Source organism: Molothrus ater, chromosome 10 (assembly GCF_012460135.2).
Source record: "Molothrus ater isolate BHLD 08-10-18 breed brown headed cowbird chromosome 10, BPBGC_Mater_1.1, whole genome shotgun sequence".
NCBI classification, from domain to species: Eukaryota; Metazoa; Chordata; class Aves; order Passeriformes; family Icteridae; genus Molothrus; species Molothrus ater.
In genome coordinates, this window is record NC_050487.2 from 3,145,050 (window position 1) to 3,170,171 (window position 25,122).

At 41.3% G+C, this 25,122-nt stretch overlaps 1 protein-coding gene across 1 annotated transcript; it reads right to left on the reverse strand.

The window, feature by feature from the left end:
- Positions 1-2,444: 2,444 nt before the first annotated feature.
- RBP2 (retinol binding protein 2) lies at positions 2,445-10,784 on the reverse strand. Its single transcript, XM_036389015.1, has 4 exons — positions 10,712-10,784; positions 7,955-8,133; positions 4,216-4,317; positions 2,445-2,498 (listed from the first exon to the last, which is right to left on the reverse strand). Exons 1-4 carry the CDS (start codon positions 10,782-10,784, stop codon positions 2,445-2,447), a joined length of 408 nt encoding a protein of 135 aa, XP_036244908.1.
- Positions 10,785-25,122: the final 14,338 nt, after the last annotated feature.

Here is a 25,122-nt window from a genome sequence, read left to right on the forward strand (position 1 = left end):
CAGAACTAGTGAGCATAGTAAGAAACTAGTTGAAGAATGTTTGCTTTCCCTCTTCAGACTCATCATTGATGATAGTTCCTTGTGATATATGAAAGGTTTTCTTTGGATTTATGATTTGGTGTGAATTTACAAACAGGGTTACTCCTGGCAAGAACCAGCCAGGAGAAATGTCACTGGTTATAACGTGCACATTTTGTTTCCTAGTGACTACATTCTGATAATAACTTGAAAGCTTAATGAGCTGTGGTACTTTTTTATCCTTGTAACTAGCAGAGACTGAGAACTATGAATTGAAAGCATTTCTACTGAAAAGTCCAGGTCAGGGCTGAATAAGACAAAATAAGGAGTTTACTAACTCCAAGTGCAGTTTCTTCTGTGCAATCTAACATGAAAGCATTGCCCAGGCAACGGACACAGGAAGTTTGATACCAAGTCAACTTTTATCAGGAGAAGCAAAGTCCAATTCATAAAAATATCCTGACATATGCACTTCTATGCCTGTCGTGATTTAATTCCAGCTGGCAACTCAGCACCACAGAGCCAATCCCTGAGAAAACTCCAGGGCTGAGCTAATGACAGTTTAATGGGTGAAGAAAAAGCTGCTTGCACAAGCAAAGCAGAACAAGGAGTTCATTCTCCACTTCCCAGGTGGGTGTTCAGCCATGTCCAGGACTGTGGGGTCCATCTCGTGTAACAGCTCCTTGGGAAGACCAAGGAATTATTGGGGAATGCCATCCCAAACACAACAGTTTTCCCCTTCCTTCTTGCAGATTTGTGTGCTCAGCATGATGTTCTGTGGTGTGGAATATCACTCTGGCCAGTTTGGGTCAGCTGTCCTGGTTCTGCTCCCTCCCAGCCTGCTGTGCTCCTCCTCACAGGCAGAACAGGGAACGCGGAGTCCTTGGCTTAGAGGAAGCACTGGTTAACAACAACTAAACCATCAGTGTGATATCAACATTATTCTCATACTAAATCCAAAACACAGCTCTGTACTAGCTACTAAAATGAAATTTATCTCAGTCCCAACTGGAACCAGGATAGTGGCCGTGGCCATAGAAGTATTGGTGGTACATTAATCAGATTTTTGCAGATGTGACCTAGTTCAGCTGGGAGACTCCCTCCTTTCCTACCCTGAGCTATTGACAGTGAGTGGGCTGAGGAGCAGGTGGAGATGAGGAGAAAGCATATGCTCCTCCATTTCTGCCAAAGCTTTTTCACATATTTTCTGTACTTCCACTGAGCCACTGATCTGTTCAGTGGATTTTCACTCCTCCCATACTAAACAGAGATGGGAGCCTATGGACAAGAGGGAACTTAACAGTGCTAAAGCTGATGTGGAAGTTTTTATATCTGAAAGGCAAGGTTGTAGGAAAGACAGTGTATTTTATTAGAATAATTCATGCCATTGGAAAAAGCAGATGAGCTTTTGGGCATACAAGCTCTTCTGGGGAAGGTGTGCACACATTTTGTTGAATAATAAAAGTTTCTATCTACTGAAGTAGTGTTCATCATCCATGGTTAACTTAAACTTGCCTTTAGCAAAGAACATGAATTCTTTTGAAAAACCCTGAATAAAACTGGGAAGAATTGCATGGAAAAGATTTTTCTTTTTACAGTGTCTGAAAGGGGGTACAAGGTGAAGATTGCAGCATGCTGGGCACTCTTTCTGCACAGGGTACATGCAGACTGTGTATACTCTGCAGTTTTCCTCTCACAGTCCTAAGTGTGCCTTACTTTTCACACCATGGAACAACTCTTCAATGCAGGGTTTGCTTCAAACAGCAGATTTCCCCACGGGGATGGTTATTAGGCTGCCAGTTCTAACTGGAAGTTACAGCATTGTCATTGATCCATGTTAGGATGGTACTGAGGAGCTGCAGCACTTCACAAAGGCCGTGAGATATTGATCAGGTGATAATCAGCAGCAGCTTTTGGCTGGGCCAAATCCAAGGGAACAGTCCTGGTGTGAAAGGACATGTACTGTGCTCAGTGAGGCATTCTGTTGCCTGAAACTGTGGACTTAGTGATCCAGGACTAAATTAAATAGAAACAGTCCAGTGAATATCCAGTGTTAATCAGTCACCCAGAGACATTGTGATAATACAGCACTATGGAGACACAGGCTGTGACTGAAATAATTGTGACTGTTAATTTTCAGCCTTGTTGCTAATGGACATTCCTCTGGAAGTCATTATAGAGATGCAGGGAAACATAATTTGAAAGACAATTACTTTTATTTAACTTGGACTGAAAGGTAAAGGAATTTATGAGGTATGTAACTCTTTGATGTTATTTCTATAAAATGTGTTTGTTTCCATAAACAGGCACATAATATCTTCACATAGAAGTGTCAAAGGAATGAAAATCTGGCTTCATTCTTCTCTTTAGACAAAACATAACAGCATAACATTGTAATGAAAATCTGGGAGGTTTTCTGCTCCATTTTAGTTCTTCTTCTTAAATGTCTGATGGCACACCTGGTCTTCACATGTCAGTTCCTACAGTATTAAAACAATTAGTAAGTATATAATGGTAGAAGTTTTATTTTGCATAGATATCAGATCCCACCAGAAATTGCTACAACTGAGCCACTGCATTAAAAACTTATGCTTATGAAACAGAGAACAGTAAGAAAAGTGCATTATATGTAACCAAACAGCAGGTATGCACGTCATGTTGCAGTAATTAGTTTTTGATACATGAATTGAACTCTAAGAAGAATAAACACGAACAATGCATTAAAATTTTGCTTCAATTCAAGGCTTTTTCATGTTCTGTTATTAAAACAATATACCGTAATAGTTTATAATTCATGTTACCTCAAAATTCATGAGATGCACTGAAACAAGGAAATAAATAAAAAACCAGGAATGCTTTCAAAAGCTGATTTGCTTCAGAGGTGTGCCCAGCTATTTCTCAGGGGCCAGAGCAGTGCACCATTGCTGCCCAGGGCTGCAGGGACCCCTTAAAGGCTGGCACATTGCAGCCAGTTTGGCTGGTGCCATCAGGCACCATTCCTGAGCCAAACAGGGACTGGAAAGGTGGCCAGCAATGCAGGGCCAAACCTGCAGGACAATTTCTGGGGACTGCTGTAAGGATCTGCTTGGTTTTGTTTCCACCAGCCTCAGCCTAAACCTTGGTGCCAGCATGCAGAACTTTCCAGTTCAGCTTTTGGATGTGTGCTCAGGCAGAGCTGCAGAAGTGCACTGGACAGGAGATTTTAGTTGGGTGGCACTTTGTGGTTTTGAATTCCTGTCTTTGCCCTTTCAGGCACAGAGATGGGAGCCACTGTGACTGCCCACACCAAGCATGTGTAAAGCAAACCTGTGAAGGGGCAGATTGCTTGCAGCAAAGCTTAGGACAGAACAATGGGCTCCTCTCAAGAATCTCTCTCCATCCACCTGCTGTGCCACCCAGTATTGTCATGCCCATTTCCTGATTGCTTTCCCAGGAAACTCTGTAATCATTATCATTATGAAAAATGTTCCAAAAAATAAGTAGATGTGGCATTTTGTGATAGGGGTTAATGGACATGGTGGTGTTCTGTCAAAGTTGGGACTTCTGTGATCTTGGAGGTCTTTTCCAACTTTAATGATTCTGTGATTCTACAATACTGTCATTTTGAAATCCTTCTGCACATCACTGATTGCTGAGTTCCTGCACAGGCTTTTCTGGCTTCTCTTGGACTCACCACCTCTATCTTTGGGCTACAGCTTGCTACTTTAGGTGTTTGAATTTATTATTGAACTAAGAAAAAAAAATTGCAGTATAGGTTCTTTGTGGGATCCTCTTGAATATTCAGGGGTTTCTGATCTATATTACAGTGCAGTGTGCTAAAATTTCATATTGCTTGGCTCAGAAAAAAAACCCCAACCATTTATCTTGCCATCTGATTGGGTTTGTTTTTTTATTCTCCTTTACCAGTGATTGTATAAGAATAAGATTATGTTAGAGGTGCAATGTAACAGGAAGGGTTGAGGGCTGGAGGGAAGTGGACTGGAGCAAAAAACCACTGACTTAATTGGGAGCAGGTGGACAGAAATGGAGCATTCCTGAGTTGAAACAGAGGAGAAATTTCCTTAGAGTTCAGAGATCAGAACTGTCTAAAGACCTTTCTAACTAGAAAAAAAAAAACAACAAATCCTTTGAAATGGAAAACCGGAGCCTATGCTGCAGCCTCAGTGATGTGCTGTGGGTGTGTGGAGCAGCCCTTACCAGATGCAATATGTCTCCTTCAATCCAGTGCTTCCAGCCCCTGTTGTTCTTTTCACCTTTCTGAACACAGACCAGTTTGTCACCATCCCAGGTCACCAGGGACTGCATGAATCAGATCATTAACTCAGTTACATTCACCAGAAGTTTATGAACATATAAAAATAAGTTCAAACAATGTGAATACGCAATTACAGTTGCTTCCTATCATTCTCCAATTTCCTCATTAAAAAAACCCCAAAGCATTTAAACAAAACCCAGATGCATTCAGGATGACAGCAGTGTGACAGAGGGAAGCTTTTGCAGTGCTTTCTTGTCATTTCCATGTGTTTATTCACACACATGAGTAACAAGTGTTCACACTAACTGGTGAATTGTTGAGTGTGTTTACAGCTACTGGTGCAATATATAAAAAATGCATTTTTTTCTAGCTATTTAAAGCCATTAATGAAAAAAGTTATTGGGTTTCACGAGAGAAGACTTGAAGGCTTGTACTGCAAAGTGCAGTGCTAACACATTTTCTAGCTCTGCATAAAGTAACAAGAGGAACAGTATGTTACTATCATCTCATCCACTAAATTTGTTTGTTTATTTTAATGTACTTTCTGAAATGTCTGACGGCACACCTGGTCTTCACATGTCAGTTCCTACAGTATTAAAACAATTAGTAAGAAATTTAAAGACATGTGATCATAAGCCAGACAATGGGCTGTAGCTGACCCTGCCTGAGCAGACAGGTTGGACCTGGTGCCATCAGGAGATCCCTTCCATACTCAACTATCTCCAGGCTGGACCAGGTGCCATCAGGAGATCCCTTCCATATTCAGCTATCTCCAGGTTGGACCTGGTGCCATCAGGAGATCCCTTCCATATTCAGCTATCTCCAGGTTGGACCTGGTGCCATCAGGAGATCCCTTCCATATTCAGCTATCTCCAGGTTGGACCTGGTGCCATCAGGAGATTCCTTCCATGCTCAGCTATCTCCAGGTTGGACCTGGTGCCATCAGGAGATCCCTTCCATGCTCAACCATCCCCTGCTCTGCCATGGTTCAGGCTAGCAGCAGCAGACAAGGTCCTGGGTGTGCTGATTCTTGTTCAGGAGCAAGAGAACCCTCAGCAAGGAAAAGTTCTCTCTACAGGCTGAATTATCTGTCTACAGATGTGTCAGGGTACATTCAAAGCAACTTTGCTGGAATTGCTCTGCATTTGAACCACTGTCCTTTAGGGGTGTATTTAACCATGTATCAGACAACTCCGTATTAGACACCAGTTACAGTCCATGAAAGCTCAGTTATTATAAAGCTCCAAGCATATTGGGAGCTTAATTCATTTTCTAGTCCAGCACTGGATGATTTATTTCTCTTATGAGGGAGCTTTCCATTAATAATGAGACAAAACTCATTCCATTTCAGTTAATTTCTTTCTTATTTACGGAATTTTCAAGCTACATGCTCTTTAAATTATCCATGCCCTCTTTACATTTAAATGTTGCCTACCAATTTTATTACCTTCATCTAACTTTAATGTGTTTGAGGCATTGTTTTGTTAATGAAATGACCAGAAAATACTTTTAGTGCAATTCAGAAAGTAATGGCATGACATGCGTCCTTTTTCCTTCTGCCCTCTAGAAACAAATAACATGATTCATTTAGAAATTAGTATTGTAATTTAAATTAAATCAGGTAGGGTTATAAATGCACAATTCCTTCCTTCCTTCCTTCCTTCCTTCCTTCCTTCCTTCCTTCCTTCCTTCCTTCCTTCCTTCCTTCCTTCCTTCCTTCCTTCCTTCCTTCCTTCCGCCACTTCCTTCCGCCACTTCCTTCCGCCACTTCCTTCCGCCACTTCCTTCCGCCACTTCCTTCCTTCCGCCACTTCCTTCCTTCCGCCACTTCCTTCCTTCCTTCCGCCACTTCCTTCCGCCACTTCCTTCCGCCACTTCCTTCCACCACTTCCTTCCTTTCCTTCCGCCACTTCCTTCCTTTCCTTCCTTCAGCCACTTCCTTCCGTCACTCCCTTCCCTTCCCTTCCCTTCCCTTCCCTTCCCTTCCCTTCCCTTCCCTTCCCTTCCCTTCCCTTCCCTTCCCTTCCCTTCCCTTCCCTTCCCTTCCCTTCCCTTCCCTTCCCTTCCCTTCCCTTCCCTTCCCTTCCCTTCCCTTCCCTTCCCTTCCCTTCCCTTCCCTTCCCTGCCCTTCCCTTTGCAGAGCAAGGTTTTTGTAGTGGTGATGAGCACTAGAGGAGCACTAATTGATGGATTTAAGGAGTGATGAAACTAATGAGTCCTTAGATCCTTAGCAATGCCTTCAACTGATCTGAAGAGATGTGGGAGCAGTGTTTTTAAGCATAGACTTTGTCACAGGAATTAGTTCCACTCAGTGCCCACTGGAGAAGGAGACAGAAAGAAAATTTAGATATAGGGATGTTCAGGATAGTGAAAAAAAAAATGGGTCTTACTCTTTGATGGCTTGCAGTGCTGTGAATGAGAAATAATTCAGAAGAAATCATAGGAATTACACTGCACAAAGTTATTTTGAGAATTAAAAGTGATCTGTGGTGAGCAAGCCATGTCTTCTGCTAAATTTGTGCCCCTCCAGTGAGGGATGATGTGAGTTCAAATACAAACATGTCCTTTATGCTGCCACTCTCCTGTGGCAATTGCCAAAACAAACAGGTCTTGTTGACAGAGAGCTTTGATCTCAGCTTCTCAAAGTTTGGCAGCTGGGAGCTGAGTGGCAGAACAGAGGTGTGGAGATGGAGGTGTGGAAATCGGCAGGGCTGAGAACAGAGATTCAGTGAGTGATGACCAAGGGAGGAAGGGGATGCTGGATTAGCAAGGCTCCCACAGGGACAGCCAATGGAAATTTCACATCTACTGGCCTTTCTACATCTGAAAGTGTTGCTTAAGCTTTTAGGGTGAGAAGAAAGCAAAACAGAGGCAGTATTGATGCAGAAACACGAAGCTGAATTCAGGAGGTGAAGGGGTGCTTGTGTGTATTGTTTTCCTCCCTGAGTTCTCTGAGAGAGCCTTGCTTGAATCCCCCAGGAGCTGATTCTGCCACAGGAGGTGGGGCAGGGGCTACAACATGGCCCTTACTACAGGTGCTGGCCACAAAATCCCCTGAAAGGTGTCTGAACAAATGGACAGGAGCTCAGGTGCCTCCAGTTATCCCCAGGGCAGTAAAGCACCCAGTGCTGCCCTCCTGCCCTGCAGTGCCCTGCCACCCTCCAAGCTTTGCCTCACATCTTTGCCTTGCCCCTTCCCAAAGCTCCCCTAAGAGTAAAAGCTGAGTGCAGGTTTATTTTTAACAATGCCCAACTGTTAAAACTGCCCAGCTGAGAGTGATCAGTGCAAAGCCAGCCATCCCAAAATGAAAAGTGCTATTGATGGAGTCCTAAATTCCCAGGGATCAACCCCCAGTTTCCTTAAGGAGGATGCATAGGTAAAAATACAATTTTGCTACTTTCTAAATATATATAAGGTGTATCAGAAAAGCTGGAAAAATCCCCCACTAGAAAAACCTAATTAGTGATTGTCCTCACATATCTCAGTAGCCATCCTGATTTGCATTTCTAATAAATGCTTGTAGCAGGAAAGAAAACTGTCTCAGGATGCAAATTACTCCTGCTTTATAAAAATCCTCTGATGTCTGTAAAATATTGGGGTTTGACTTAATGCATTCAGCTGATTTTGGGAACTGCAGGCTCCTGGAGCTGACTGTGGTGTGAGCAGACCCCAGGTTTTTACCTTCACCACTCGGTTATCCAGTCCTTTGGTGTGCTCCTCAAACTCCACCCCCACAGTGTAGTCCACATCATAGTTTCTGAAAGTGCTGAGGGTTTTGGTTTTAAAATTGTCTCCATTTTGAACAATCTCCTTTGTTTGTTTCAAGTGTTTCGCGATCTTACGAGTTGCAAAATCAATACCTGTCAAAAACCAGAAAGGAGAGTGAAAATTCCAGTATTTGGTAATGAAAATAAAGCCCCACAGCATTTATATTTACACATTAAAAAATAAAGTAAGTCAAGCATAGTTCCTCAAATGGTGCTTTTACTGCAACATTTTTCAGAGAAAAACATTATTTCAAATAAAAATCATCTTGTGCTTACAAGTACACTTTCAACTTGAGGCTCTTCCACTGATAATAAATTTATTTCTTAATGGGATATCTGTGGGAATGCTGGGAGCATACAACATAGAACCAGGGGTGAATAGATGCTGGTGTGTTTAATCACCTAAATGTTTTTGAGAATGTGAAACAAGAGGGGCTATTAAGCCTGACAGTGCCTTTTTTGCCTCACTAAAGAAGGATCTCAGAATTATATTCCTTATCAGAGATTTAGCATGTTAGACAGGGTATGTAATCAAGGGAGAATAAGTATGTCATCAAGAGGACCTGGGCATGTCACTTTTATGATGAACCTGTAGTCTGGGAGCATACAAGAGGTTAATTAATTAGTGTAAAAGAATGAAATGAAAAAAGGAGCCATCAAATAAAAACGTGAAATCCATTATTGTTCAATAGCAGACAGACAAATAAATTGCAGTTCAAAAGGAGACAAATTCAAAGTCAAAAGTCAAAAAAGAGCATTTGTGTAGAGCATTTGACAGTTTCTGTTTCATATTCTGTCAACATTTCCTGCCGTGCTGATCTCCTCGGCACCCTTATTTTGTTCCCTGCACACCCTGCTTGGCCCTGGAGCTCTGCTGCCTCCATGGGGAGAGCACCCCTGGCACCATCCCAGGCTGCCCAGCAGCTCCAATCACCATCTGCAAGAACCATTTCTGACCAGGAGATGTGACTGTGCTGCTGTGGGCACATGGCACCACCTCCCATGCTCCTGCAGTCCTGGGTTTGGTTTGCTGGCCATCCCATCCTCTGGGGCTGTTAATCACTGCCAGCCCAGCAATGCCACTCACTAATGGAGCCCTTTGCTTCTGCTAGATTCATTATCCTGCTTGGGAAGCACTAATTGAGCTGAGCAAGAGGATAGGCTTGGAAAAAAAATGTGACTTTTAAACATGGGGAATAATGGTCTTGTTCAGTATTTATATGCAAGACTTCTTGGGTATATTTTATCTGCTCTGGTGGATTAAAGGTATCTCTGGGGCTGATTTATAGCCAGGCAACATAAAATTTAGTTCTCTCTGAGGGCAAAAATGTCTACACCTCTAAAGAAATGCTATTTCTGACTAATATATTTGTCTTGTAGCTGCTGGAGAAAAACAAGGGAGGTTTTATTAAAGCATGGTTTTCATAACTGCATTTTGAACAATATAAGCAATAAAAATGATATGTAGTTCTATTATAGTATATTTAAATACTTTGTAACATGCTTATGATAAAATCAAACTTTCTGACTTAGAGGGCAAACCTAATCTTTAATTAAAGTATAGAAATGTGTATGCATTAATTAAAAGGACAGATGAATTAAAAATACCCCTCAAAACCTGTGTGCTTTGAATCTGAGCATATTAATACTTAAAATATCAGCAAAATGGAAAATGGGCAGAAAAAGAGCAGAAGAATATCTTTTCACCCTTTCCCTGCCACTTCTTTCTGAGACTCACCAACAGCATTTGCATCTTTGCACTGGTTTTGGTGTTGGGTTATTTTTGGTTATTCATTGGCAGTTTGAAATTGCTATATCTGATTGTGTAGCTATAACTTATAGTTTATATATGCACATATGCACAAAAATCACTTCAATTAATGTGTATCTTTCTCCTGAAATTCAAGACATTGTCCTAATCATTCTCATTTTCAAGCACTCTCTCTTTTTGTGCCTCACAAGTGTCTATACATATTATCTACAGATGTCCCTGAAGTTATTGAATTCTTTTCCACAAATGCAAAAGCTAAAAACCACGAGTAGTGAAACTTGCCTTTCTCTCTTAAGAGAGTTAAAGCTTTGGCAAAATTGCAACTGCTTTCAATTGTTGATGAATAATGAGGAGAGTTTATTTTTATGTATTTATATATTTCTTCTATTTCAGTCTGAACAGATCAATCAATTAGGATTAAGGTTCTTTGGTAAAACTAGTAGAAAATCAGTTAAAGCATCAAATTTTTCTTCTCTGTACCATAATTAATTCAGAGCACTAACTAAATAATGGCATTATTGTTAATTTACTGCTATAGAATATCTTATTCCTCTTTAACCAACTTGTGGCAAGTTACAGTAAGAATATACCAGGAGTAAAAAAAGAGCTTTTAGATCTGAAAATTTGTTGGTTTGGGGTGTTTCCCCCCACCTGTATCTGTTTTTTCATTTATCTAAATAAAGAATAACATCTTTGGCTACCAGTCTTCAATTGCTTATATATTTAGATCATTGCAATTTTGAAAACAATTACTTGATTTCTAACGTGATTGGCAGTAACCCTTCTGCCACAATGTACATTGCAGAAAAACCTCATTAATTTTTAGAAGGATTTGACTTAGAATGGAACGATTTTCTCTTGATCTAATTAACATTTAATTAATATTTTTGCTTCATTTACCTAAAGCAACCATGTATCCTTCGAAGTTTTCATTGGTCTGCATCTCCCAGGTGCCATTGTAGTCGGCAGGCATGGTGGCAGAGCCCAAAGGCAGCTTCAGCTCAGGAGCACAGGCTGGACACGGCCTCTGCTCAGGGAATCTTTTATAAACCTTTCCTGAGCTTTTTTTCCACTCAGGTTTATGGTTTTGTAGATAATGCAGTTGAAGGGGCAGAGTGATAACCCTGGAAACTTTGCTTTCATTGGCAAAGTTCAGTTGAACAGCTGGCAGACAAGGAACAATTTCAGAAATATGGAGTAATACAGGATATGATTTTACAGTGACCTTTGTAGAAAACTGCTGGCTATTATGGGATACCTTTGAAATGTATTGAACACGGTGGCAAATTGTACAAGCCAGTTAAAGTGTCCAAGGTGAATTGGTTTTTAGCTCCTTTCTACGTGTCACTTTTCCCTATGAATCTGAGTCTTACAGAGCTGACCCATACTGAACTCCCACTTAAAGCTTCAGGAAGCCTTGAATGTGAAACAAATGTTAGGGCAGGAAAGAGAATACTCCTGTTCAAAATATTTTTGGCTTTTTTTGATTTTCAATATATCTGCCATATACCAATAGCTGTACATAGACCAACTACACTTTCATTTTTTTGTTTTGGTTTAAGAGCAAGTTTAGCAAATGTAAACGAAATCAAAATCAATCATAATTAGTATCAATCCTGCCCTGAAAATTATTTCGTAATTCCTCTGAAACATGTCAGTTTTTATTGGAAATCTATTTTATACATAGCTGGGGAGAAAAACATGGATTTCAGTTGTGCAGATAAGCACATTCAGAATGTGTCAGAACAGAGAATGTGCAGTCAAATTTTATTGGAATTTAAAGTAAGTAGTAAAAGCAAATTAATTTAAGATAAGGTTTCATGTTGTGGCTTTCATCAGACAAGATAATGTACAGATGGCTCTATGGAGACAATAACTGAAGTGGCCAAAGGTAAATCTCTTGAACTCCTTGCCTTCCTCTCCTTTTTTTTTTTTTCAAATGGGAATATTATTTAAAAATTTATTAAAAAATGTAGTAAGGTCTAGATCTTCAACTCAGAAATAAGGGAAGAGTTACTGATCCTATGATTTCTCTTCTGTGCCTTTACTTTGTTTAAATTTAACCAAGTTAAAATTCCACAAATGCTGAAAATTTGTACAGGGATTAAAAAAACCCCTCAAAACAAACCCAAAGAAAGTGGAGAGTTTCTGGGGGTTGAGTTCTTAAAATGTCTCAACTTCAGGAGCCAATTTAAGACAAGGAAAAGAAGTGTCCTGGTCTGCACTTGCAGGAGCCCTGCAGAGGGTTTGCAGTGGGGCAGAGGCAGGGGGAGCTCAGTGACTGGAAGCTGGAGCTGAATTCCTGTGGGAATGTCCCCAGGAAATGTCCTGCAGCCCTGGCAGTGCCTGCAGAGCAGTTGATGCAGGGAAGCTGACACCTTCAGCTTTCTGAAACCTGCAGCTTTCTGAAACCTGCCTCATCTCCAGCACAGTTTATTGGGCTGACTGCACCCACTGCTGATGTGTTTGTTTCCACGCTGAGAAATTCCAGATGGAACTCTGTGAGTGATGCCACGTTGAAAGTGAAAATTCAACCCCTTTTGCTCTGTAGTGTGTTATGTAACACCTCTGCAATAATTGGATTTTGAACATCTTTGTGTACTTGATTTCTTAGCTTCTGTGCTGCATCAATGTCAATAATACATTATTACTATTTACATATTATATGTGCATACAAAAAGGTCCTGTAAAAAGAAGAATATATCAGACTGTCTACAATCACCTCCTGGAATGAGAGCATGTGCTAGAAGCTCAGGGTGGGATATTCCAGATGCTCACTGAGTTCAGTTCTGACACAGTTTACCTCCTATGTGACACTAATTTTTGTCAGCTGGGGAAGAGACTGAAGCTGTATGGTGTGACCATCAGCAATTAATGTCCATTAACAACTAACAGAGTAACAGGAGGCTCCATTGCTGTAGATATGCAGAGCTAGGCACGTTCTGAGAGAATTAATTATGACATGAATGCATCCTTTGCACAAAATATCATAGCTAGTTAACAGCATAGACATATACTTGTACAGCTTTTCCCCACAGTGTTTTGGTTATGCTCATCTCTTATTAATTTTTTTACATTTTTCCCCAATATATATATGTATTTTCTAAGCACGTGTTTATCCATCAGACTAAATTAGCATTTTGAGCCTTTTCAGGTAAAAATACAACCAGGAGGTTTACAGACACTACATTTAACCAACCAGAGAACTGGTTAAGTAGGGAATTAAAACATGAAATATTGACTTGACAGAGTTCTGTGATGCTTCATGAGCTTTAAAAGAGTGTTGCACTAAGGTCCACAAAGAGAATATTCAGTTTATGAATCAATATCTTGAGAGACAGTAGAACCTCCAGCACAGCCAAGTGGCTGCCTGAATCACAGGGTGCACAGGGACTGCTCACACTATTGCCTGACAGCCCAGGGGAAACAGTTCCAGCTCCCAGCTCTGCCTTGCCAGTTAGACTGACCTGCCTCTCCACAGAGTTTTAAAATTTTGACTTGAATTATCTACTTGAAATCTTAGAAATTATTCTTTGTGCTTTGTATTTATTGTTTATGCACTCCATACACAGAGACAAAATTTCAAAATGGCAAAACAGTATTACCTGCCCATGGAAAAAGTCTACATTTGGAGAAATGCAGGTAAGGTGCCCTCTCCTAATTGTCATGGCTGTCTTGTTCTCAGCACCCTTTGCTTGCAAAACCACTTGCTAAAAATGAAACACTGAGCTAATTTTTTTTTTCAACATAGGAATAAGATTTATGGCTGAATATTAAGTTCTTGGAAATAAAGCAAAGTCAAAAAAATCAACTTACTTCTGCTAAAAGCCTAAGTAACTTTTCCAGTCTTTATTTGTGTGAAGAAACAAAGATGGCATTGTTTGCCTCGTTCCTATGAGTCAGGATTGATTAGAGGCAGTTTGAAAGGAAAAGCTGTCATGGAAAACACCCAAATGCTGTTTGTGTGGAAGAGTCAGCAGTCATGGGTACTGCTTCCAACATTTCCAGTTCCTCCCATTGTGTCTGAGACCTGCCCAGAGAGAAATTCTGTCTGGGTAGGTGAACAAAGTTCAGCCTTTCTTGCTGTCTGAAAGAGCTGCAAGTGCATTCCCCTTGGAAAAGTTCTTCTGCCAGAGCTCTAGATAAAGCACAGAAGGACCAGTCAAATGGAATTTTCCCTGTAAACTTCTGGGGATGGTGTTTTGAAGAGTCTGTAACATGCTTCCCACTCTGCCCTTGCCTCGTTTAATTTTTCTTTGAAATTATCCAATCTGCAGATATGACAGAGGAGAGAAATGCCTGGTACTCCTCCCCCAAGCAGCCCCTACACTCCTCATGCTTGACAGCTGGGACTTTTGCCTGTAGTGATTTGGTTGTTGTTTAACACATGGGAATATGGCAAACTGCATAGGTTGTTCTTAGCAACTGAATCCCCCTGAAGGATTCAGACAGAAGCAGCATGGTCACAGACACCTATTATTATTTTTAACTTGTTAGCACATTGCACTCACTAGGTTTATTTTCATTTTTTTTAGAAAATTAATCATTTGCAATGCATTCAGTGATGGCTGCTGCTGCAAAAGCTGTCAGAGGTGCTGTCCCACAGGCTCTGCTCTGCACAAAGCCCAGGAGCCACGTTCTGAGCACCAGGAGTGCTCTGGAAGGAGGCCATGGGCTCCTTGTCCATGTGTGGTTGTCCTGCAGCCTCAGTGCTGCCCAGGGGCCCAGCAGGATGGGCAGGAGCAGGAGGAGAGGTGTGCACAGCAGGAGGGGGCAGAATGAAAGGTTTGATTTGCAGAAGGGGCTCAGCAGGTACAGTTTGCTGGCCCTTGTGGGGCTGCCTGGCCCTGCTCTGCCTTGGCCATCCCTGGTGATCCCAGCCTCTCTCAGTACAGGCAAACCCACGCCAGTGCCTTGGAGCTGCAGGCTTGCCTGGGACTCCTGGGCTTTGCTGCTGGGTTCAGCCCTGCAGGGAGGGAATGGAAGGATTCTGGCCAGTTGTACAGAGAGTTCTAGTTGCCCAAACACTTCTATTTGGCGCCCTGCCAGAGCAGAGATCCGCAGGGACAAACTTGTCTGACACCTGATGACAAAGCAGGGACCGGCTGCAGACGCTGTGGGAGGATGAGGGTGTTGATGCCAGTCTGGGTTTTGCCTTTTTTTCTTTTCTATGTTCTCTGTATCCTTTGCACATAGATCTGTGGCTCTGTCACCTATTATTATAAGTTTTCCCAGTACTTTTCCACGGCCTTTCCCTGGACAGAAAGAAAAAACAAATTCCAGAGCTCCAAGCCTTGGGAGGCCCCTGTGCTGTCTTGGTTCTTGCTGGGAGCAACTCTTGGAGATCCATGTCATGGACAGAGCCCAGCCAGTGCCCAGGGGCTTGACCTGGGGGGCATTGCATCACCACTTGTCCTTCTAATTGGTGCTTTTATCAATTATGCTAATTTCCTAAAACCTGTAACTGTGTACTCATCTCTGTTGGGGAGGGCCTTTTGTGGACATCTTTCCATAGTTGCCCCTGAAGACCTTCAAATAAAGATCTGCTCTGACATTACTAAAATTATTTTGAGTTTCATTTCCAGGTTGGGAAAAAAGGCAACAGTGTGCACAGGGCACACAGAGGTCAGTTATGCCACTTCAGCACATTTTTGTGTTTACCTTCAACTTCAGCAAAGATGCACAAAATATGCTTTAAATCACTCTTAGAGATAAAGTAATTGGTTTCAGCCATTGAGGTTTTGTCTTTTTTCAGTCATTTCCACCTCTTCTACTCCATCTGATTTTGCTGATGTTACAAACATTATTAATCAAAAGCCTCCCTCCCGTCTTAACTGAGGACTTTGGCTTAGCTTTTAGAGACTTCATAATGTCACTTGTGATTGTGTTACTGATAACATAAAAAATACAATCCAGTGGACTCTATTGTCTTGAGAACTCACTTTTATTAAGGTGGTTTACTTTTTGAAATATTATCCTCTAGAGAACTATTAGCCAGTGGATAAAACTGACCGACCTTGATTTTCGAAATACTGAAATGAGGAATGGGGAATACTGAATTTATTTATTTATTGGTTCTCCTGAGCATTTATTCAAAGCTCTTTATTCAGGCTTCGAGGAAGCAGATAAAAATCATCAGCCTTTGTGAAATCAGAAAAACTGAGGAGACAACATGGCTTGGCCAAGGTCCTGGAAGAAGCCACCAGGCAGAGCAATCATGAGCAGAACCTTTACATTCTGCACTGAAGCCTGGGCTAACTCTGGGCTAACTCCAGCATGGATGGAAAATCTGAACGCCTTCAAGTGCTTTGTCATTGCCACTAAGGCTGCTTCAATTTTCTCTTAAAAGATTTTTTCAGGATGTGAATTCTCTGCATGAACTATGCATTAATATCTGTAACTGTAATCTCTACCTTAATTGTATTTATTCTGTGGCAAACTTTTGTAATTGCAACTGCCACTTCTTATCTTTATCAGATAAAGGTTGTATTACTTAGACATTGAACTGGAATACTGATGATGGATTTTAAATTAGAAGAATCTATAGAAAGAAGTCTGAGGTTTTTCCTTTGATACTTCCACAACAATTTAGTATTTATGTATCTCCTTTGGCTTGTTCATGCCTGACATAAAAGCTGAAATGTCATTTCAATGCAGGGTCTCTCATCCATTGGAAGAATATTTTAAAGATTCAGTTTTGTCAGACAGAAACAATCCTCTTCATCTGAATAACACTTTTAGAGATACTTTCAAATATCTAAGACCTCAAATTTCCACATAACTCATTAAGTGATAGAATTCAATGATAGAAAGATTTTGCTCCCAGTTCTAGAATCCTGATGAAGAGAAGTGGTTGTATCAGCTGTTCCAATTAGTGCCCAATTTTGGGTTCACTGTAGCCATTGAGAAAAAGGTGAGAACCATTCTTGTGGCAGCTCAAGGACTTAAGGGCAGTGTCCCAGTGTAAGCTGGCTCCAGAGCTACTGATGGAAATCCCAGCAACACTCAGCCTGTGCTCCTTCACTGTGCTGCTGTCAGTGCAGAGCAGTTCAGAACTGTTACCCCTCTCCAGGAAAATTCCTGCATAGGTGACTGGATCTGTTTCTGCTTTTTTTTTTTTTGCTATAAATCCCTTTTAGTGCTTCAGACAGAAAAAAATAGCAGCTCAGGGAGGCAGCAGCAAATCAGGGTAACTGTGAGTTCCCTCATCCTGTGCTGCTGCACCTCTCAGAGCTCAGGTCATTATTTCCTGATGATTAGGGGATGCTCAGTGCAGTAAATCTCATTCATCTGCTCCTCTCACAGGGCTCTATGGTTAATTCTTCTCTGCCTGCATCTCCAGCCCCACAGCAGCATCCCTTCTGTGGGAAAGGCTCTGGCTTCCTTCTGCCCCATCCTGTTTGAGGAATGAACAGGAGCAACTCTCCAAGGCATCCTGGAACATTGGAAAATCATTTTCTGTACTAACAGTGGCATCTAGATATCTGTCTGATATTTTGGTGAATTCCTGGCTCTAAGTTGGCAATTTGATAGAAATAGCGCTTAGGATGAAAATTGAATATTTAAAAGAAACCCTGAAACCCTGAATATTTAAAAGAAACCCTAAGTTGAAAAATCCTGATATGGTCTGCAGTAGTTCAGTGAGTTTGTCCACTCAGAGTTGTTAAAATGCAGCACATGTGACACTGCGAGCTGGCTCCTAAGGCATGAGTGCAACCCATCAGTTACTGGGGATGGGCCAAGCAAGACAATCCATGACACATTGCTGAAATTAAGATTTCTCCCAGGCACATGACAGGATTGGTTCTTAACAGCAGGGATGCCAGGTGGTTCCAGTTACTGGATGCACATGCATGCAAAGCAGGGGAAGGAGCATTTATATCTGATTTATTGACATTGCCACTGGAAAACTGAATTGAAATAAGGAATTGATAAATATGGTAATTTCACTTTTCAGTAAAATGTACCAAGTATATTTAAATATAGAAGAAGATAAAAGAGAAAAGAAAGTTTTTTAAATTCTGTGTTTCAGATGAAAATTTATAGATTTAGATAGAGATTTACCTTTCTCTCTATATACCTATATATCTATATATCTATATTTCTATATCTATAGATATATATATATGATATAAGAGAATGGCAAGCTGTGTTTCACTAAAAGAGTAAAAGAAAAGAGAAAAATGATTGAAACTTGAAAACCTGAGACTTAAATATAATCTCAGATTATGAAAGGATTCCCCAGAAGTTCAGAGTAATATTCATGATGTGTTTCTCCAGTTTATATGTGGGAAAAAAATAAAAAAAAATCAATCAATTGATGAGGAGAGTTACTGTAATGTAGAGGGGGTGGGTCAGAGACAGAGACCACACACACCCAAAGTCCATGTGGCACCAATTTACACTAAAAGCTTCAGAGAAACTGCAGAACTACACAAGTGAATTTTTTATATAGAAGGAAGTGGCGGAAGGAAGTGGCGGAAGGAAGTGGCAGAAGGAAGGAAGGAAGTGGCGGAAGGAAGTGGCGGAAGGAAGTGGCAGAAGGAAGGAAGGAAGTGGCGGAAGGAAGTGGCGGAAGGAAGGAAGGAAGGAAGGAAGTGGCGGAAGGAAGGAAGTGGCGGAAGGAAGGAAGTGGCGGAAGGAAGGAAGGAAGGAAGGAAGGAAGGAAGGAAGGAAGGAAGGAAGGAAGGAAGGAAGGAAGGAAGGAAGGAAGGAAGGAAGGAAGGAAGGAAGGAAGGAAGGAAGGAAGGAAGGAAGGGCGGGCTAAGGGCTCAAGCACCTTGGAAGGGTGGCAGTGACCAAGGGCAGCGTGGCTGGAAGGGCTGGGGGCTCTGTCAGCAGAGCTGGGAGCAGAGCCTGGTGCCTGCCACCCTTGGAATGGGTGAGCTCCTGGTGGCCTCGCCAGGCTGATTGGCCATCTCTGCCCAACAGATCCTGCCCTCACAGCTCAGGGCTCTGGGGCTGCCTGGCAATCAGCTGTAGCTGGAGTTTCAAAGAACACATCCCATCATCATCACAGCCTTTCCCTGGCGGCTGTTACGCACACACTTCCCAGAGCCAGTCTCTAATTGGATGCTTTGGAAGTTTAGATTTATCAAAAGCAGCCCAAGACTGTTCCTTTTCCCCCCATTAATACATTTTCATTAGTGTCTGACCAGCAGCTGCTGGCTAATCTCCCTTTTATCTCCTCAGCACATCAACACAGCTTTTTCCTTCCTGTCAGTGATAGCACTGTGCTTTCATAGCTCCCATATCAAGGCAGAGATCTCAGTCCCTCGCAGAATCCATTCAAGGGCATTTGCAATGTGGACAGTAGGTTGAATTTAGATTTAAATAGGACAAGGAAACATATTTGCATTAATCTTAACATGGAAGTTAATTAATCAATCTTAAACATGGAAATACCTACTTTTGAAATCCTTGACAAACCACAGGTAGTTCTGTGGTCCTGTCAAAAGATAAAAAATAAATTAAAAAATGTTATTTCAGAAAGAACTTTCATTGTGAAAAGGCAAAATTATAAGCAAATAAGCACCAAAATGACCTGTGGTACATCTTAAAAAAACTGAATTTTATAAAATTAAGGAGTACTTAATAGGGAATATGAAAAAAGGAAAAATCTTGTTCTGCCCAGCTGTTTCATCAACAATTATTTTTTTTGTCTGGTGGAAGACACCTGCTGCACAACAAAGCAAAATACACTCCAAAAAAATTGGTAGTGGGTCCAGGAAGAGCTTTACTTCACAAAGAAAGATCTCTTATGAAAAGGGCCCTTTTCTGTGCATACCTAGTACATTTATTATTTTCCTCATGATCCAGTGTCCTGAGGCTTGGTGCTTAGAGATGAGCTGCAATGAACCCTTGGTCATCTCTGGGATTGAAAGCTGTACTTATTTTGCTATTGAGAATTTTGCTGTTGTGAGGCCTTTTTGTTCCTTTCCATTGTGCAGGGGGGACTTAAAAGAAGAACAATATTACTTGTCTGGGGAGATCTGTTCTACATTTACCTTCACTTGACTAAGATTTGGACATTCCCTTTCAAATTTCTAGTGTCTAATGGGTCCTGAAAACCAATCACTTCAGGGGAGGACATGACTGAGAAGGACCTGAATGTGCCTGAACTTACACAAGCTGCAGTGGGAAGTACTGCATGACATTAATCAGATTTTCAAAGCTTTTTTTTTTTTTTTTTTTTTTTGTGGCTGAAAAGGCAAAAAGGGTCTCCTAAAAATATCCACAGGATTTTCAAGCAAATTAGGTACTTTTTAACTGTTAATTTTACCTCAAAGTTAAGCACCTGGTAAGGTTTTTGAGTGACCTTCAGCAGTTTGAGTATGTCCTTGTTTCTTTGGTTCTCAAAATACATTTGGAAAGACAGTCAAAAATAGATGGTTCCATGCTGAGAGGTAGAACCAGAAATGGAATTTTGTGTAATGTGATAATTCAAATGTCTGCAAGGTGGACTCGCTGTGAGAGAAAAATACATTTTAAAGGGTTGAACATATGTTGAAAAGAAATATTATCTGAAATAATTCTGCATCTGCGTTTGGGAGACATTTTCCTTGTGTTCAATGGCACAAAAGATGACAAGGAAAGCTTCTAGTGGAATTTTGGGGCTTTTAGTCCATAAGGAGGAGGAGGAACTGGACTGTTCACAGGTTATTTTGCTAGGCAACTCTGATGTTTTACTTCTTTTTTGTTTGGCTTGATAGGGAATGAATCATCAGTTTCTGCATCATGCTGAGGTGTGAAACCTGGTGTGCAGCTCTTGTTTGTCTGGCTCCTGCAGCCCCCGTGTCTCAGACTGGCTGAGCTGGGCTCAGGCAAGGCTGGGGTGGTGAGTTACTGCTGCAGAGCACTGGGACAGCCTGCCCTGTGCCTTGGGCTGCTTTTTTAGCTATAATAGGTCTAAAACTCCCAAGTAATTCTTTCAGAGTTGGAATTTATTACCAGTTGCAAAGAGGACCTGAGTGTCTGTGTTTGTAGGTGAAATAATGAACATATTCCAATAATGTTGGAATGGAGCAGTGGGGATGGCTTGGCTTTCCAGCCAGGGCCACTTCAGAGCATGTGCTGCCCTTAAGGACTGTCCTGAGTAATTAAGAGTCTCTGATGAACATTGGCATCAGTGTGGCACTGCAGAGGCTGCATTACCTTGCTGTACCCAAAGCTGGGTGTGTGGAGGAGCTGCTCACTGCTGTGTCTGAGCAAGTTCTTTCTGTGTTGTTGCCACACAAATAAAATGGCAATTTTCTCTCATTTTCCTCTGATGTTGGGAAGGATGAAAGTTTGACAAGAAAGTCTCACAGATATGGATGCTTAGCAGAAAGATTTTTAAATGTGGAGTTTGATGAAGGAATAGAGTTGGAAGCAAGTTTTGATATAGAAGAAAAGAATTGCTGAGCCAGTCTCACTGGGTAACCAAGGAGGCAAAGGGTGTGTGAGTTAGAAGGGGTTTTATGGCTTAGAGCAAAAGATAAACCCACCCCAAACAAGAAGATGTTTTTACCAAGCAGAAAGAGAGCACAGGCAAACAAGGCAGCAAATGCTGCAAGTAGAAAAAAGGTCTCAGAATTTTCCACTGCAAGAAAACTGAAAACCAACTTCCAGCTTAAACTGTAATGTACTGACTTTTAGTGATTGAAGAACAGTAACAGGAATATGGTAATTACAGTAGTTATGATAGGCTATAGGTAATAGTTAAGGTATAGATTGGTTCTGCTGTATTGAGATGCTCAGTAAAGTCTATAATGCATTGTGACCAAAAGAAAAGTGTATAATGCATTGGAACCAAAACCAAAGGGTCTCCAGGCCTGCCTGCAGCTGGAGCTGACAGCTGTGGGCACAGCTCTGTCACCCACAGCCCTGCACTGCTGTAACCTCTTGGATGGAATAAACTGCATTTTGTATACATTAAACTGCATTTTGTATACAATAAACTGCGCTTTGGAGAGCCCCTGGAGTCCCACATCCCTCATTTCAGCTCTTACACTCTACAGAAATAACCTTGGAAATGCCAGCATCAAGAATGGCAACATGTTTGGTGGCAGGATGGGTGAGAGGTCACACAGTCACTTCACAGAAGTTCTATTGAATTGTGTTCACCTCCTCTGCATGCCCTTGGCATGCCCAGCTGGAGAGAAGTGTTGGAAATTGGAATGGTTATGGATGACAAGCATCAGTGCCTTGGTAAGAAAATGTAACTCGAATCATGGTGATTTCAAATTAGAGAAGGGGAGCAAGGAACTATTGTGAGCCTTGTTGCTTGATGGAATGTTAAATTCCAGTGAGTTCTCCCCATGTGCTGTGGTTCTAGGCCTCACCAAATTACAATGGTGACTGCACTGTGTTATAAACTCTTCCTTTTTGTAGTAAATCCTGGCTTGCATGAGAGAAAAATTCAGTGGGAATATCAGGATGGAGAGGAACCTTTCTGCTTAACTCCAAGTTTCTGGACAATTTTGCATTAAGGCTTCATCACTCCTTGTGTTTCACCTCTGCTCTTCTGCACGGTTGCCTTTTGTAGCTGGAAGGGGAGGGGAAGGAAAGGCACAACAAACAGGCACAAGAAAGCTCTGGGAGTGAGGCTAAGAGCATTTAAAGGAGAGCTTATCCTTGCAGTGTGCTGCTGATGCCCATGGGCTGTTCTGCACTTGCACACACAAGTTTTAAATGTTAGCTGCTCTGTAATGCTGATGGACACATAAATAACTGCTCAGGCTTCTGCTCCAATCTGGAAATGCCAAATAGCTGAACATTTAACTTAAATATTTTAGATTTGGAGTGCTCTTGTCACAATATTGACTTTTATTTGCTCAGCACTAAGATCAGGGTGTACCACAAGACAAATGGTCTCTTGTTATGTAAATAAGTGTAGAGTCAATAATCACAGCCTGTTTCCTATCCTTCTTTCCTCCCTTCCTTTAACAAGAATGTTGCCATTGAAAGGGGGGATTTTATTTTGCCTCCATGATGCAGAAACTTAATTGCCAGGCAGTCTTATTGAAGGGTTTGGTGAAGAACTGAAATACTATTTTGCTTAATTGTTCAGTGTGGATTCTTATTATTAGCTACTAATAAAAAGAAAAAGCTTGCCCTGGTAATAAAATACATGGTACTGAAGGGACTTTACTTTTGTGTGCACTTTTGCTAGACAGGAGCAAATTATTTAAATAAACATTTGCTTTGAGGTGAAAAAAACTTCTTAAACTAGAAATAGCTGCACCACCTAGGTAAAAATCCAAGACAAATTAGAGGGTGAAAGGATGAATAGCTGGGAATCTGTTCTGTGGTTACAGATGAGGCTGTCCAAATGAGAATATAATACAAAATGATACATTCTAGGAAGCTTTATTAATGTTGCAGTGGTGAACTCTTGTTTTTTACTGTCAAATTTCCTAGAGGAGAGCCAAGCAAATGACAGGCATTGCTGGAAGTGGATGTACCCAGAGGAGCACATCCATGCCACACCAGGGCTCTGCTGTGCCCCAGAGCTCAGCCCCATGGGACACTCTGGGACTCTGATGTGGGGAATTTGCCATTCAGCCCTTGGTTATTTTATTTTACAATCAAAGTGTTACACAGATCATCCCAAGGGGCTCCTCCCCAGCCTTCAGAGCTGGACTGTTGCACAAATGTAGACTGGAACCCCAATTCTCCTTTCAGTTCTGGTTTCCGTGGCTTAGCTTGTAAGAGATGGGACCAGCCAAGTTTATACCCTGGAAGGGGTAAAGAAAACCTGAGTGGCATGGACAAAACAGAGAATGGCTGTTTGGTGGGAGGAATTACACTGCAATGGCCCTGCAGGATGCAGGTTCACCTTAAGAAAAAGTGTTTTGTCAACAATGGGAAAAGTCTGCTTTGTTTACACTTTCCATTCACGCTGCTCCTGCAGGCACTGGGCTTTCCTAACAAAACATAAGATGTCCATTATCTGAAGGTATTGTAGAAATACAGAGTGGATATTGGCAAACCATGGCTGAAATTCTGTTGAAGATCAAGAAAATCAATATGAAGCTTGATTCTTGAATCACAAGCAAATCTGGATATGAATTCCCTGTGAAGGTCTTGGTTACTAGGTAGTTATGAAATAGGGAGGCAGATGTTTGTCAAATAATTGTTGAATGCTATATATTCAGTAAGTATCTATTTTATGGAGGAAGTTTTAAATTACATTTCATGATAACAGTTGTTAAAGGTCCATGGAAACAGCATGGTTAATTTTTACACACATTAATTGGAAAGCATTGTCGTGGAAGCAATGGATGAACATCATTTCCTTTTCCAAGGGAAAGGGTTGCTGCAGTGAGAGAAGAGGTTACAATTATAATGACAAGCAATTGAGATTATTTGAAGAGAATCTACTGAAAGTTAAACATTTCTGAAGTTTCTGTATTTTCCATCCATGAGCTGTGGAAGTGCTTTTTGGGCTTGCCTTTCCTCCATAATTAGCAGCAGGTTACATTGCTTCTGCTTGATAAGCCATTAGTTATTAGTATGGTGCTAAATTTGCCCTTGTACCAAATGACCCAAAGGGGAAAAGCTGTCTGTTTGACTGCAATAATAATAGCTTTTAACAATTGGATTTACTTAGCTAGATGTTAATTGATCCACTTACAACCTTCTGCAAAAAGAGTTTGTGAATGTTACACAAGACTGGAGAGAACTGCAGGCAAAAATTAGAAGACAGCTGGTGAATTAAGGGTTATGAACTGCCAAGTTCTGTTGAAGGAAAACTACATTTCCAAAAAGGTCTTTGTAAGTGCTGAGCATTAAAAAAAATCCTGCCAAGTTGATCTGGGGATGGAGGTGTGAGCCATCACTTTATTACAATACAGTTACTTGTTTATTCTCTTGCTCTCCTTGGGGCTGAAGAGTGGAAAGGTGCTTGGAGGGTGTCCATGATTATGAAATCAAAAATTAGAAACTTTAAGGAAAAAAGTTTCTGTGTCCAATAATCTTCCAAGAAAAACAACTGACTGATGTGCTGAAATTTGGCAACTGGGATATCCTCAGCCTTGTGTAAGATGATAAATAGCATTTTAAATAGGCAAGGAGTTGCAATTTCCCTTCAGCAGAGCAGCATTTTAGCCCAAGATCCACAGGTTTCTGATCCTTTCCCTCTCTTAGAACCTTTCTACTTTATTTAATTGTAACCAGTTTTGATCTGCCCCATTCCAAGTAGAAGAAAACTCAATCCCCATGAGCTGGTGGTCTGTCTGTCTGTCTGTCTGTCTGTCTGTTGGGATATCCATTTAGCTATGGACACACAGCTGGCTGGCTAACACACTCTTCCAGGAGAGAAAAGCAGC